At 37.3% G+C, this 16801-nt stretch overlaps 1 protein-coding gene across 1 annotated transcript in view; it reads left to right on the top strand.

The window, feature by feature from the left end:
• The first annotated feature begins 1322 nt into the window (after positions 1-1322).
• Positions 1323-16801, top strand: part of inpp5a (inositol polyphosphate-5-phosphatase A) — an 81238-nt gene continuing 65759 nt past the window's right edge. Inside the window, exon 1 of the mRNA XM_082154358.1 lies at positions 1323-1801. Coding sequence (XP_082010484.1) covers positions 1727-1801 — 75 coding nt within the window. The 5' untranslated portion in view covers positions 1323-1726. The remainder of the gene's footprint in view (positions 1802-16801) is intronic.

Raw genomic sequence — 16801 nt, forward strand, 5'->3', positions numbered from 1 at the left:
AGACAGACAGACAGACAGACAGACAATAGACAGACAATAGATAGATATAGATAATAGATAGATAGACAATAGATAGGCCTAGAAATAGATAATAGATAGATAGACAATAGATAGATAGACAGACAGACAATAGACAGACAATAGATAGATAATAGATAGATAGACAATAGATAGACAATATATAGACAGACAGACAGACAGACAGACAATAGATAGATAATAGATAGATAGATAGACAATAGATAGATAGATAGATAGATAGACAGACAGACAATAGATAGATAGATAGATAGACAATAGATAGATAGATAGATAGATAGATAGAGAGAGAGATAGATAGATAGATAGACAGATAGATAGACAATAGAGAGATAGAGAGAGATAGATAGATAGACAATAGATAGATAGATAGACAATAGATCAATAGATAGATAGATAGATAGATAGATAGACAGACAATAGATAGATAGATAGATAGACAATAGATAGATAGATAGATAGAGAGAGAGAGAGATAGATAGATAGATAGACAGACAGATAGATAGATAGACAAACAATAGAGAGATAGAGAGAGAGATAGATAGATAGACAGACAATAGATAGATAGATAGATAGACAAAAGATAGATAGATAGATATACAATAGATAGATAGATAGATAGATAGATAGACAATAGATAGATAGATAGATAGATAGATAGATAGACAATACATCGATAGATAGACAATAGATAGATAGATAGATAGATAGATAGACAATAGATAGATAGATAGATAGACAATAGATAGATAGATAGATAGATAGATAGATAGACAATAGATAGATAGATAGATAGACAATAGATAGATAGATAGATAGACAATAGATCGATAGATAGATAGATAGATAGAGAGAGAGATAGATAGATAGATAGATAGACAGATAGATAGACAATAGATAGATAGATAGATAGATAGATAGAGAGAGAGATAGATAGATAGATAGATAGATAGATAGATAGATAGATAGATAGATAGATAGATAGATAGATTATAACATTATACATTTCTGTACAGTTATAAAAAAATAAAAAAAAATTAATGATGTCATCCTTGCTGATTAAAAATATATTTAAAAAGTCACAGTGACCCCAAACTAACTTTTATACATAATATATACGTCTACTTTTAAACTATACATATATCAGCAACCAGCAGCCCAAGGGAACACCGCGTCTCTTAAAGGGGCACCGCTGTGTTGCTCTTTAAACCCCCGCCTGGTCACACAGCATCGCGCGTTGCCCCTTTAAGGGACGCGTTTTTCCATTGGCTCAGTGACGTCAGGCAGCGCAGGGACTCACTCCAGCAGCGGCGTGTGTGTTTGTATATGTGTGTGTGTGTGTGTGTGTGTGTGTCCCTCAAACAAACGCGAGCAATGCGCGCACGGAGGGAGAACCGAACGACAGCGAAACACGCTCCTCCACAGACCGGTGTTCGCGTCGGATTAAACCGGGGAAATCTTCAGATCATGGCCGAGGCGGGGAAGAAATAAAGCCTGACGCGTTTGAGTCCGGACCGATCTCGCGTAACGTTAGAAGAAGCGCACGAGTATGAACGAGCCCAGCTGATCCAGACTCGAACCCGCAGAGTTTACCCCGACGAACCGCTACTCGCCTCCACCACCACAACACTGCTCCTTCCAGAAACTGCTCAAATTAGCTCATTAGTTCGGGTCGAGCTAATTAACGATGGCGGGGAAGCTGACAGCGCAGGGCGCGGGAATACTGCTGGTGACTGCCAACGTTGGATCGCTGTTTGAAGATGTAAGTCGCTGTTTTCTTACTAATAACTAATTTAACTGATGCTTCTTCCACAGTAGGACATGTAATACTCGTCCCGCTGCAGTAACCTGAGGTAAACTGTGGGGATTATTGATGATAGTTTATGAATGAACGCTAATGGCGTTCGAACCCACAACCTTTAGGTTTCCACTCAGAGTTTTTAGTTTCTAATGCTGTATTGATCAGTGTTATTGATTGATGGGTTGATTGACAGCGGTTTACAGAGGGCATATCCCTATATTGGTTGTTTAGACGGGTTATTAGAAAACATAACTGTCAGCATAACTGTCAGAGAATAAATTGGATGTTGGAAAATTTTTGGGATGTTTTACTTTCAACCCATGTTTGGGTCAAATATGGACTAACCCAACCGTTGGGTAACTTTTTGTTAAAAATGACAGTTTAAACCCAACGGTTGGTTTAAGTGTTCAAATTTAAAAATGTAAACCCAACGGTTGGGTTAGTCCATATTTGACCCAAACATCGGTTTAACAACCCAACATTTTTTTAGAGTGCTTGATTTTTCTGATATCATTATATATGTTATAATCAAATTATGTGCTTGTTCTTCTCCTAAAAAAAGTTACTTTCCGGAAAAAATTAATAAAATTTTGGGCGGTGTAAACAATTTCTTCTGAAGGAATATTTTCATCAGTGTGCTTATCAGCATTTACATACTTTAATCTGCATATTTTTTATATTTACCCCAGGGCGTTATTTACCTTTATAAAGGCCAATTGGTTTATGTAAGTTAGTCGTTGTTATCTTTCATGTCAAAGTCTGACATTTGATCGATAAATTCAATTATAATAAGACACTCTAGGGCTGTTAAAACTGCAATATATAATGTTATGAGATTTATGAATATACAAGCAAGAAATGTTGGGAAATTTTTTTAAATTATACTTTTACATGAAACTAAACTCCATAAGTGGGAGCGAGTCACTCTGAATCATTGTTGGCTCATTGAATCATTCATTCAACCGATTCGGTCTGCGGTTAATCTTAGTTTGGAACTATTTTCGGTGGTGAAACAGAACAAGAACCGTCAATATTCCGTCTAAAATGTAAGTAACTTAATATTAAATACTTGTTTATTGAACTATGAAATCAAGGTAAAGTGCAATTGTGATAATATTCAGCAAAACGGCTTCCATGTATTTGTTTTGGTACGTAACTCATGTTATAAATAAAAAAACAATGAATTTTTACCTCAGCATACTATATAAAGTTAGTAGTCTCTCTCTGTCTCTCTCTCTCTGTCTCTCTCTCTCCTTCTCTCTCTCCTTCTCTCTCTCCTTCTCTCTCTCATTCTCTCTCTCTCTCTCTCTCTCTCCTTCTCTCTCTCCTTCTCTCTCTCCTTCTCTCTCTCCTTCTCTCTCTCTCTCTCCCCAAATGTAAAATCATGTAAATAAATGGGCCAAAAGGTGCCTTGATTAAAGGGTTAATTCACCCAAAAGTGAAACTTTTGTCATAATTTTCTCACCCTCAAGTTGTTCCAAACATGTATGTATTTCTCTCTTCTTCTGAGTGAGTAAACGTTGACAGAATGAACTTCACTTTTGTGTGAACTATCCCTTTAATACTAGAGATTGTTGCGTAATGTTTTTGAGTGTAATCTCACACTGGATCGATCAGATATCAAGCAGAGATGCTGTTATACGCCTGATCCATCGTGCACAACCGTGACCATCAGATATATATATATAAGTGTTGTTTACTACGACTAACTGCTGTCCTTCTCAACTATGATCTCCTGACTCTGTGGTTTTCATAGAAATCTCACCTGTTATTGCACTCTATGGAAATGATTATGTAAACTTGTGGTAGATCAGGGTGAGTTGAGGTTTAGGCAAATTAGCTCCTCTGAATAAACAATAGTAAAGTTATTAGAGACGGGTTACTAGATAAGATAGGCTACCGGTCAGCTTAAGTGTCAGAGAAGAAACTGGATGTTGGAAAAATGTTGGGTTGTTTTTCAACCCATGTTTGGGTCAAATACTGACAAACCCAAACGTTGGTTTAATTTTTAATTTATACATTTATAAAAAAAATTATACATTTTTATAAATTATAAATTTGTATACATTTTTGTAATTTTTATAATTGTATAAATTATCTAAAAAACATTTTTTCATTAATTTTTGAGTTTTTGAGTTTTCTGATGTCATTATATATATATATAAGCTCGACATTAAGCCTTTTCATGTGCTTGTCCTTCTCCTTTGGACTAGTAAATCGGTCATTCACTTTTTCTCGTTGAAGATGTTCAAACATTTAAAGTATGTTTTAGTAAGAGTTTAATGCTCTTAAACCCATGTATCAGGTCTTGTGCTGCAATCCTCCAGGTTTAGCTGTAGTTATTCCAGATCTGTTTGTTTGATGGCGAAGAGCTCGTAACTGTTTTCTTTTGCATGTGAAGAGGAACTTTTCCTTACTATCCTCAGAGTTATAAATAGCTGGCCTGTCACGACTGCTGAACTGCTGTCTTATGAATATCACTGTTTATCCGTTACTTGTTTTACATGCGAGCCAAAACCAGCACGCCGCTTATAGAGTCTGCATGCGCAATTACACCTAAATATTTAACATGTCCAGACGTCTCGTCTCTGAATGGGCCTTTTGTGCAGCACAAGCCGCAAATACAAGGATTTTCCCAATTGCATGAATGAAGTAAATGAGGCCTTTGTCAGCAATCACAAGATGAGGTGTTTAGGGCTGGACGGCTTATTTATTTATTATTAGTATTATTTTGTTGTTGTTGCATTTTAATAAGAACAAAACATAATTTATATACAAGAGTACATATAATCATACATGTCAGTGGGAAACAAAAGGGCAAAAAATCAGAATCAGAATCAGAATCAGAAAGAGCTTTATTGCCAAGTATGCTTGCGCATACGAGGAATTTGTCTTGGTGACAGTAGCTTCCAGTACACATACAATATAAAGTGACAAGACAAGTAACATAGGTATAAATAAAAAATAGAAAAAAATAAAATAAAATAAAAATAAAAAGATTATAAATTATAAATATATATAAAGTTATAAGGTGCTATAATGAAATGTCTGAGGGAAGTATTGCACATGTTTGTTCCACAGTAGCGGAACATTTAAGTGTTCATGAGGTAGATGGCCTGGGGAAAGAAACTTTTCCTGTGTCTGGTTGTGAAAGATGAAGAAAGAAAGAAAGAAAGAGAAAGAAAGAGAAAAAAGAAAGAAAAGAAAGGCATTTTACAGAAACTTGTTTTTACATTTGGATATTGTTTCTAAATGTATTTTAATATGAATTTTAAATTGTTCAAAATGTGGCATTTTTTCATTCCATTTGACTGTCGTTACGGGCAAGTATAATCATTAAATCAAATGTAAACGAAAGATTTTTATCGCCATCAGATGAAAAACATTTTGGCACAACATCAACTTCTTCAAAGTTAACAGGAATCGTAGCTTTTCTTTTGTAAGTAATTACTGAGTTCCTTCCGAAATATTCAGGTCTCGGGACATTCCTAAAATAGATGATTAATAGTCTCCGGGTAATGCCAGCGCTGTTGTAAAGCAGGAAAATCAGGTGTTTGTTGTTGAAGTGCTTCTGGGAAGATGCGGGATGTATAAAGCTTGCCGGATGGGACGCTAATGCACATCAATGACTTCTCTTTATGGACATCAGCTGCACGATTAATCGTTAGAAGATCACGATCTCACTTCAGACACCCGCCGTGATCTCATTCCTCAATGACAACGATCCGCCCGAATCACACGGGAACATTCGGATCTGCATTGGCAGAAGTGCAGAAGGACTGGGATACATGTTTGTAGTTCAGATGTAAACACTGATGTCTACAGAATCGACTGAAATAGATCATCCCTTATTTGAAAGTAACTCGATGCTTCAAATAAAGATTGTGTCATTACATCGTTACACCAGTAGGTGGCGACAAGTGACTGTAAAAACTGTATCAATCATTCAAGAGATTCGTTCAAAAATGCTGATTCATCAATGAAACAAGTCGAGTATTAATTTGAGTGAGTTGTTGAATTATTCATTCAAACCATTTTTTTGTTTAAAATAATAAATTTTAGATTGAATAAACATATAAGTGTGAGCTCATCAGAGCATCGTACGCTGGAAGTAAGCGCTATAGTGGCTGAATCCCACAAAAACATGCCATATTTCACCCCACAATCACAAGAAAAAAATATGAATTATATAAATAACAATAATAGCATAAAGAGAAGCCTGTTTTAGGACTATTAAGACTTTAAATTGTGCAGATGTTACTTTTAATACGTAATTCTATTCAGGGCTCGACATTTGGACACGTAAATCTGTCATTCGCTTGTCCAGGAGAAAATATGATTTTCTTATTCTGAAGCAATATTCTCATCAGTGTTCACTCAGCTTTAAATCTGCATACTTATTATATTTAACCTTTATAACGGGCATTTTCTCCCCTAATCGTTTTAAATATATGCTTCATCTTTCATTTTAAATTCTTAAATTTGATCAATAAATTAAATTAGAATAATAAGACACCATAAGGCTGTTACCTATAAAATTAAGTAATTTACTCTGAAAAATAACAACGTTAAATAATGTTTGAAATATTTTTTGAATATACAAATAAGAAATGTTGGAAAGAATTATACTTTTAAACACCGAAAGGTGGTGGCGGCAGGTGACCGTCTTAATGAGCGAGTCATTGAGTCATTTATTCAAACGATTCGTTCAAACGGCTGATTCGTTCAGGAATGAGGCAGTTGTTTATGAATGAGTCATTGAATATTTGACTAAAGCGATTCGTTCAATTGGCTGATTCGTTCAGGATTGAGGCTGTTGTTTATGAATGAGTCATTGAGTCATTTATTCAAACGATTCATTCAAACGGCTGATTCATTCAGGAATGAGGTAGTTGTTAATGAATGGGTCATTGAATCTTTGACTCAAACGATTTGTTCAAATGGCTGATTCGTTCAGGAATGAGGCAGTTATTTATGAATGAGTCATTGAATCTTTGACTCAAACGATTTGTTCAAATGGCTGATTCGTTCAGGAATGAGGCAGTTATTTATGAATGAGTCATTGAATCTTTGACTCAAACGATTCGTTCAAACGGCTGATTCGTTCAGGAATGTGGCAGTTGTTTATGAATGAGTCATTGAATCTTTGACTCAACGATTCGTTCAAACGGCTGATTCGTTCAGGAATGAGGCTGTTGTTTATGAATGAGTCATTGAATCTTTGACTCAAACGATTCGTTGAAACGGCTGATTCGTTCAGGAATGAGGCTGTTGTTTATGAATGGGTCATTGAATCTTTGACTCAAACGATTCTTTCAAACGGCTGATTCGTTCAGGAATGAGGCTGTTGTTTATGAATGAGTCATTGAATCTTTGACTCAAACGATTTGTTCAAATGGCTGATTCGTTCAGGAATGAGGCAGTTGTTTATGAATGAGTCATTGAATCTTTGACTCAAACGATTCGTTCAAACGGCTGATTCGTTCAGGAATGTGGCAGTTGTTTATGAATGAGTCATTGAATCTTTGACTCAACGATTTGTTCAAACGGCTGATTCGTTCAGGAATGAGGCTGTTGTTTATGAATGAGTCATTGAATCTTTGACTCAAACGATTCGTTGAAACGGCTGATTCGTTCAGGAATGTGGCAGTTGTTTATGAATGGGTCATTGAATCTTTGACTCAAACTATTCTTTCAAATGGCTGATTCGTTCAGGAATGAGGCTGTTGTTTATGAATGAGTCATTGAATCTTTGACTCAAACTATTCTTTCAAATGGCTGATTCGTTCAGGAATGAGGCAGTTATTTATGAATGAGTCATTGAATCTTTGACTCAAACGATTCGTTCAAACGGCTGATTCGTTCAGGAATGTGGCAGTTGTTTATGAATGAGTCATTGAATCTTTGACTCAAACGATTCGTTGAAACGGCTGATTCGTTCAGGAATGAGGCTGTTGTTTATGAATGGGTCATTGAATCTTTGACTCAAACGATTCTTTCAAACGGCTGATTCGTTCAGGAATGAGGCTGTTGTTTATGAATGAGTCATTGAATCTTTGCCTCAAACGATTCGTTCAAACGGCTGATTCGTTCAGGAATGTGGCAGTTGTTTATGAATGAGTCATTGAATCTTTGACTCAACGATTCGTTCAAACGGCTGATTCGTTCAGGAATGAGGCTGTTGTTTATGAATGAGTCATTGAATCTTTGACTCAAACGATTCGTTGAAACGGCTGATTCGTTCAGGAATGAGGCTGTTGTTTATGAATGGGTCATTGAATCTTTGACTCAAACGATTCTTTCAAACGGCTGATTCGTTCAGGAATGAGGCTGTTGTTTATGAATGAGTCATTGAATCTTTGACTCAAACGATTCTTTCAAACGGCTGATTCGTTCAGGAATGAGGCTGTTGTTTATGAATGGGTCATTGAATCTTTGACTCAAACGATTCTTTCAAACGGCTGATTCGTTCAGGAATGAGGCTGTTGTTTATGAATGGGTCATTGAATCTTTGACTCAAACAATTCGTTCAAACGGCTGATTCGTTCAGGAATGAGGCTGTTGTTTATGAATGAGTCATTGAATCTTTGACTCAAACGATTCGTTGAAACGGCTGATTCGTTCAGGAATGAGGCTGTTGTTTATGAATGGGTCATTGAATCTTTGACTCAAACGATTCTTTCAAACGGCTGATTCGTTCAGGAATGAGGCTGTTGTTTATGAATGAGTCATTGAATCTTTGACTCAAATGATTCGTTGAAACGGCTGATTCGTTCAGGAATGAGGCTGTTGTTTATGAATGAGTCATTGAATCTTTGACTCAAACGATTCGTTGAAACGGCTGATTCGTTCAGGAATGAGGCTGTTGTTTATGAATGGGTCATTGAATCTTTGACTCAAACGATTCGTTGAAACGGCTGATTCGTTCAGGAATGAGGCTGTTGTTTATGAATGGGTCATTGAATCTTTGACTCAAACGATTCTTTCAAACGGCTGATTCGTTCAGGAATGAGGCTGTTGTTTATGAATGAGTCATTGAATCTTTGACTCAAACGATTCGTTGAAACGGCTGATTCGTTCAGGAATGAGGCTGTTGTTTATGAATGAGTCATTGAATCTTTGACTCAAACGATTCTTTCAAACGGCTGATTCGTTCAGGAATGAGGCTGTTGTTTATGAATGGGTCATTGAATCTTTGACTCAAACAATTCGTTCAAACGGCTGATTCGTTCAGGAATGAGGCTGTTGTTTATGAATGAGTCATTGAATCTTTGACTCAAACGATTCGTTGAAACGGCTGATTCGTTCAGGAATGAGGCTGTTGTTTATGAATGGGTCATTGAATCTTTGACTCAAACGATTCTTTCAAACGGCTGATTCGTTCAGGAATGAGGCTGTTGTTTATGAATGAGTCATTGAATCTTTGACTCAAATGATTTGTTCAAACGGCTGATTCGTTCAGGAATGAGGCAGTTGTTTGTGAATGAGTCATTGAGTCTTTGACTCAAACGATTCGTTCAAAACTATTCGTTTGGAACTATTTTCGCTGCCGAAATAGAACAAAAACAGTCAATATTGCGTCTAAAATTTAAGTGACTTAATACTTGCACTAAATGAATGCAGAATCACTCATGGTTTGGTGATTGCCTAGTTATTTTTTGTTATTGCTGTTTTAATCAGACTATTTGTCCGGTCGGACAAGTAAAGTTCTTTCACTTGCCCCTTCAAAAACCCCACTTGTCCCGGACAAGCCTTAATATCGAGCGCTGCTATTTTACCTCTACGTCTCTGTACTGAAATATAGTCTAGTCTTTTTACTAGTCGAGTCATCTTTATTTCTACAGCGCTTCATACAGTACACAGGTGTTTCAGAGCATCTCTGCAGTGATAGCAGGGAAATGATGTGTTTGGCCTGTTGTTCAGCTGAAGTCAGTTCAGTTCCGCTGTAAAGATCATCAATTATTAAATGAGTTTATTTAATCTATAAAGCAGTTCTGCAGAAAATGATGTCATCGTCCAGCTCAGTGCTCAGTCAGATCATTAATATCGCTCAATTATTATTACTACATTACAAATAAAATACTGTAATTCATTGACTTCTTTGTTTTTTAGCTAGAAAATTGTCAATGTGAAGCATTTTAATGGTTCTAAATTGGGTATAAAATTAATTTTCACTCAAAAATTGTTGGGATTTTTTACAAACAAATGGCAAGTAACACTTTGAATTAACATCAGGGTTTTTCCTGGCTCAAAATGAGGCGGAGGTGGTAAAATCCTAATAATGTAATAATAAGGTAATACAATTTTTATTTTTCGTAAATCATAATATAGCCTAATGTGTTTCCCACATTATTTTTGTGGGTGGAGCTTGGTACCTCTAGGGGGTTCCGGGGGCATGCTCCCCCTGAAGAAAATTTTGTACATTTTAAAGATAAATTCATTAATCTGGTGCACTTTGAGTCACCCCAATCCACTGTTAAAAATAAATAATCCACCTGCAAACCGCCCATAATCTTTGATTTAGATATCTGCATCTGATCATCATATTACAATTATTCATATTCTCAGTGTTAAGCATGAATGCAAATGCATGAATTAGTCCTTGATGGTAACGTATCACACTGAATTTGGCTAATTAAAAATGAATATTTATTTAAAATAAAAGTTCTCCTTTTGGCAAAATTACATTTCCTTAATAGCCTAAACAGAGGCTTTACTCCCTTTAAACTTAAATTGTCAATGTTTCATTACATCACGGTTTGAAAACACTGAGAATAATTTTTTGTACCTTTTATAAAGGGCATTTTTTCCATAAATGTTTGCTCCATTTCTCATTTCAAATTCTTAAATTTGATCAATATATATTCAATTAAAATAATAAGACACTAGGCTGTTACCAATCAAATTAAATACTTTACATTTAAAAATTATAACTGTATTAAATGAGATTATTTTAAATATTTTTGAATATACAAATAAGGAATGTTGAAAAGAATGATACTTTGAAACTAAACCGCCAGTAGGAGGCGGCAGGCGACCGTCTTAATGAGCGAGCCATTCAGTCATTCATTCAAACGATTCGTTCAAAAGGCTGATTTATTCAGAACGAGGCAGTTTATGAATAGGTAATTGAATCTTTGACTCAACCCATTCGTTCAAAACGCTGAATCATTCAGTAATGAAACACGGCTGAGTGTTGCTGTGAGATTCGCGATGGTTCTGCGGTGATCTTTGTTTGGAACTATTTTCGCTGCTGAAACAGAACAATAACAGTCATTGCGTCTAAAATGTAAGTGACTTAATTTTAACTATTTGTTTATTGAACTGTTGTGAAATCAGTCTCGGTTTCAGTCTTGATGGCATTCAGGAAAACATCACTCAGGTCGTGTGTAGCCTAGGCTATATATTGTTTCTTAACTCTGTTATAAATAACAGCGCGAGCCTCAACAGCGCAACTTTGTTACCGTCAGTAGCCTACTTACATTAAATGAAATAAAACAGAATCATCCTCACGTTTTCGGTGATTCCTTAGTTATTTTTTTATTTTTATATTAAAATTAGTTTTAATCAGGGCATTTGTCCAGATGGGCTACAATTCTCTCTCGCTTTTCCCTTCAAATAAAGAAAAAACACACGTGTCCCGGACACATTCTATGGTCCCGGACAAGCGTTATTGTCGAGTCCTGATATGTTTTCCTTGATTTGTTTTCCCTGAAGAGAATTACGTTGTTGAAAACGAAAGTAGAGTGACGCACGTTCATTGCGTTTCAGCGTGATGAGAGTTCTGTGTCTTTATTAAACTCAACACATTATATCTGTCATCCACCCTCGAATAATTGGAATGGAATGTTTTTTTATTAGGCTACTTGACCCGCGGACCGCGCAGCACTATACGGTTTGAGAATGGACACAAGCAGTAACCGCAACAGAACCGTCACGGTGGAAAAAGTGTATCTGACCATGGCTGTCTGTCCGAGTTTTGTCGAGAGCCGGAGGCGGCACGAAATTTGACGAAGGCGGCCGCCTCATAATTCTCTATGCAGGAAAAACCCTGAACATGAATTTTGAACTTCATTGGAAAAACGTTTTATTTCCAACTTTGAAAAATTATTTTTACACTGTAATATTATAATTCATTGTCTTTGAGTGTAATGATAATTTCTTGTAATTTCTTACAAAATTCTGTCAAAAAAGAAATTATGAGATTTAGCCAAACAAGTAATGAGTTGAATCGAGTGTCTTAGTGAATACAGAGGATGGAGGGATAGATGAAGAGAGATATAGAAGGATGGATGGATGGGAAGAGAGATATAGAAGGATGGATGGATGGATGGGAAGAGAGATATAGAAGGATGGATGGATGGATGGATGGATGGATGGGAAGAGCGATATAGAAGGATGGATGGATGTTATGTTTATGTTTCTATGACTGTAAGTGTCCCCAATGGCTGTGAGTATTTGAGGCCTGACTCTGCTGGATAATAATAGCAGAACAGAGTCAGAGTGCTGCAGATATCAGTGGGAGATGAAGAAACAACAGCAGCTCTGATCCAGAACTCTTTAGAACTCTCTGATCTAAAACTCTCTGATCCAGAACTCTCTAGAACTCTCTAAAACTCTCTGATCCAGAACTCTCTAAAACTCTCTGATCCAGAACTCTCTAAAACTCTCTGATCCAGAACTCTCTGATCCAGAACTCTCTAAAACTCTCTGATCCAGAACTCTCTAAAACTCTCTGATCCAGAACTCTCTAGAACTCTCTGATCCAGAACTCTCTAAAACTCTCTGACCCAGAACTCTCTAAAACTCTCTAAAACTCTCTGATCCAGAACTCTCTAAAACTCTCTGATCCAGAACTCTCTAGAACTCTCTGATCCAGAACTCTCTAAAACTCTCTGATCCAGAACTCTCTGATCCAGAACTCTCTAGAACTCTCTGATCCAGAACTCTCTAAAACTCTCTGACCCAGAACTCTCTAAAACTCTCTAAAACTCTCTGATCCAGAACTCTCTAAAACTCTCTGATCCAGAACTCTCTAGAACTCTCTGATCCAGAACTCTCTAAAACTCTCTGATCCAGAACTCTCTGATCCAGAACTCTCTAAAACTCTCTGATCCAGAACTCTCTAGAACTCTCTGATCCAGAACTCTCTAGAACTCTCTGATCCAGAACTCTCTAAAACTCTCTGATCCAGAACTCTCTAAAACTAACTCTCTGATCCAGAACTCTCTAGAACTCTCTGATCCAGAACTCTCTAGAACTCTCTGATCCAGAACTCTCTAAAACTCTCGGATCCAGAACTCTCTAGAACTCTCTGGTCCAGAACTCTCTAAAACTCTCTGGTCCAGAACTCTCTAAAACTCTCTAAAACTCTCTGATCCAGAACTCTCTAAAACTCTATGATCCAGAACTTTCTAAAACTCTCTGATCCAGAACTCTCTGATCCAGAACTCTCTGATCCAGAACTCTCTGATCCAGAACTCTCTGATCCAGAACTCTCTGATCTAAAACTCTCTGATCCAGAACTCTCTGATCCAGAACTCTCTGATCCAGAACTCTCTGATCCAGAACTCTCTGAGCTGTTCTTCTCTAACCCAGACACAGTTGAATAATAACCTTCTGATGATCAGTCCGATCAGGTGATGGTGTTTGAGCGGTTCTTCATTCCCTCTCTACCTCCTCACTTCTGTGTGTGTGTTTCAGACATGCATCATGAGTTCCTCAATGTTCTGTGACATTTACATGCTATATTTGTCTCTTCATCAGACGTTTGTTTGTGCACAGGCATCCAGTGTTCAGTCACCGCCGTCTTCATGAGTTACTCAGAAACAGAACATGAGGGTTTGAAAAGCAGGAGCTGAATGAAGAATAAACGTCCTCATCTCAGAGCTCTTCTGATTATTGATCATGGATCGTCCATTACTGTGAGCCGCATCGTAAACGAGCACGAGCCAATTAGCTGGAGTGTCTCTGGGAATTAGAAAGCAAGTGTGTGGGTTTTGTTGAGAGAAAGATGGAGGTTTCTGGAAACTGATAATGGAACGACTGTTATTATGTTTCAGTCCTGCTTTTATGATCTCAAGTTATCTTGACAAAACTATTACTATATATAGTTACTGGCACACGCCAAGCTTCTCTTGCTAAAGCTTCAAGCACAAAAGTTTGAGAACCGCTGTGTTATGCTGGGTTCATTATTATTATTATTATCATCATATTTTAACAATATTCCTGCCTTTATGATGTTTCCTCGAGGAACGACCACGACAGAGTGAAAAGAGATAAACGCTGGCGAACGATAGCGCTTCAGGAACCCACGAGTGCTGGAATTAGCATTAGTCTGGTTGAACCATTGTTTGTTTACACTCTTGTTTCTGGAAGTCAGTCGCTACCTCCGCCTTCTTGATGACATCACACATGTATCAAGAGTTCATAACAATTTAGGAGTCAAAATTACATGATCTGACAATGATTATCATAACAGACACAAATATTGTGTAGTCTGAACCCCGGCATTAGATCAGGTGTTTATGTAAAGGATTCCATCCCTCCATCCATCCCTCCATCCATCCCTCCCCCCATCCATCCCTCCATCCATCCACCCCTCCATCCATCCACCCCTCCATCCATCCACCCCTCCATCCATCCCTCCATCCATCCATCCATCCATCCATCCACCCCTCCATCCATCCCTCCATCCATCCATCCACCCCTCCATCCATCCATCCATCCATCCACCCCTCCATCCATCCACCCATCCATCCGTTTCAGGACACCGCCCACATGTATACGCAGATCAAGAAGGCGTAACTTTTATTCTCACTGTATTATTATTGTTGCTGCCATGTCATGGAGACGCGGTGTTTTTCGTTGCGAAAGCTAAACTACTTTGTATGTCCTTCCAAAAGAGGACACAATTAGAAAACAGCAGTTAAGCTTTATTAACAACACGGTTATAGAACAGTGCAACTGAAATGTTCGACTGTGTTGCACATTTTTCCGAGGACAGTTTCCAGAGCCTGCGAGAGCACAAGGCACAAAGATGATTCTAGAAAGTGGGCAATTCAGTCTTTGCGAGGACATTCTGGCTCTTCTGACTCACAGCCTGTAAGTGTGTTTTCATATTTTAAGAATTTGCTACTGACTATTCAACCGTGATTTTTGAGCCGTATAGAGTAGCACATGCCTGTCGTTTCTGCGATCACAAATGCAGACATGGTTTTATGTTTACATAGTGTTCTCTAGGGCTGGGTATTGACACAAATTTCACAATTCGATTCCGATTCGATTCAATATTGATTATTTTGGATATCTGGTACAATACAAGGCAATTTCCAAATCTCTTAACAAATCTCTTAACTAATGCTGTAAACTATGGGAGTCAGTGGTAGCCTATAGGCTTCATTAGCGTACTATTGAAGGTGCACTGATTTGTATAAACTTAAATTACACTTTTATTTATTTTTATAATAATAAAGTTATATGAAATGTAAACATTTAAATGGTGGCTGTCATAAAAACTTGCTAGATTTATTCAAACATGCATTAAATATTGAAGAACATTAAAAAATTATAATGAATATGTAATATAGTGCATATATTTAGCAGAATGCTCCTCTCTAGAGTTAACTCTTCTCGCTGACTGACGAGTTTATGGTCACTGGATATGGTTTTTCTGAGGTAAATGTGACGTTACATGACATTGTTTCCAAGCTGTTTTACTGACGTCTTTCCACGGTTGAAAAACTGAGCGACTCCATGTCACATGATACAGACTTCGATAAGTTGTACTCTGTCTTTTAACACACTTTCAGATGCTCATTCATGTTTATCTCGCACTGTAACTGGTGTTATTAATGCGGAAGAGAAGATCATGTGCTTCTCTAGAGCTGAGCCAGAGCGATCTCACGCCACAGCGACAAAACGCTATTTATGTTTTTGAATTTCGTAAGAAAATTGACTTTTTGGGCCAATCACAATGCACTAGATCGCTGGCCAATCAGAGCACACCGGGCTTTTCAGAACAATGAGCTTTGTTAAAATCTACGCGTTTCAGAAAGGCGGGGCATAGAGGAGCAACAATAATGTACAGTGTGTGTAAAATAATGACTTTTTTGAACCTAAAACCGCGTAAACGCATTACATGAAACCAAATACACAAAATAATGTTCATAATGTTCGTTTAAGCTGTAGTTGATGTGCTGTTTGCAGAACATGTTGGATGTGAATGAACCGTCTTTAGCATGATAAAGTTTTCATCTCAACCCGACACACATCTGATCTGCTCGACAACATCGTTATCGAGGGAATTATGCAGGATATAGTAATTTTATTAGGACTATAATGCAGGATAAGGACAGCAGTAAAGCTGTGTCTCTGGCCCGCGGTGAAACGCCCAGATCCTGAGGCTTTGACTGCAGTTTTTCATTAAACACTGATGGTGCTTTTTGACGTGTGAAAACCAAACAGAAATACTGTAATTCAATATGCAGAAACCTGTAAAACATGCATGCCTCCTCTTAGCTGCTGTTTGCACGAGACGGAAGCTTGACATATTTCACACACATATCAATACAAGAAAAACAAGTTTCATTTTTAATAATGAAAATTAAAGTTAAGATATTGTTAGCATCATTTTTTGCATTGTGACATTTTTCACGACAGTCAAGCTCATTTTTGAATTGGCATTAACTAACATTGGCAAAGGTTAATAAATGCTGTAAAAATATATTGTTCATTGTTAGTTCATGTTTGTTAATGCATTTACTAATGTTAGCAAATGACACTTATTGTGAACTGTTGCCAAAGTCCCTCACGCTCATCAAGGCTGCTTTTATTTGATAAAAAAATACTCACTCACTCACTCACTCGCTCACTCTCCCACTCACTCGCTCACTCACTCACTCACTCACTTACTCACTCACTCACTCACTCACTCACTCACTCACTCACTCACTCACTCAC

The sequence above is a fragment of the Leuciscus leuciscus genome (genome assembly GCF_965113295.1).
Source record: "Leuciscus leuciscus genome assembly, chromosome: 22".
In the NCBI taxonomy this organism is placed as follows: Eukaryota; Metazoa; Chordata; class Actinopteri; order Cypriniformes; family Leuciscidae; genus Leuciscus; species Leuciscus leuciscus.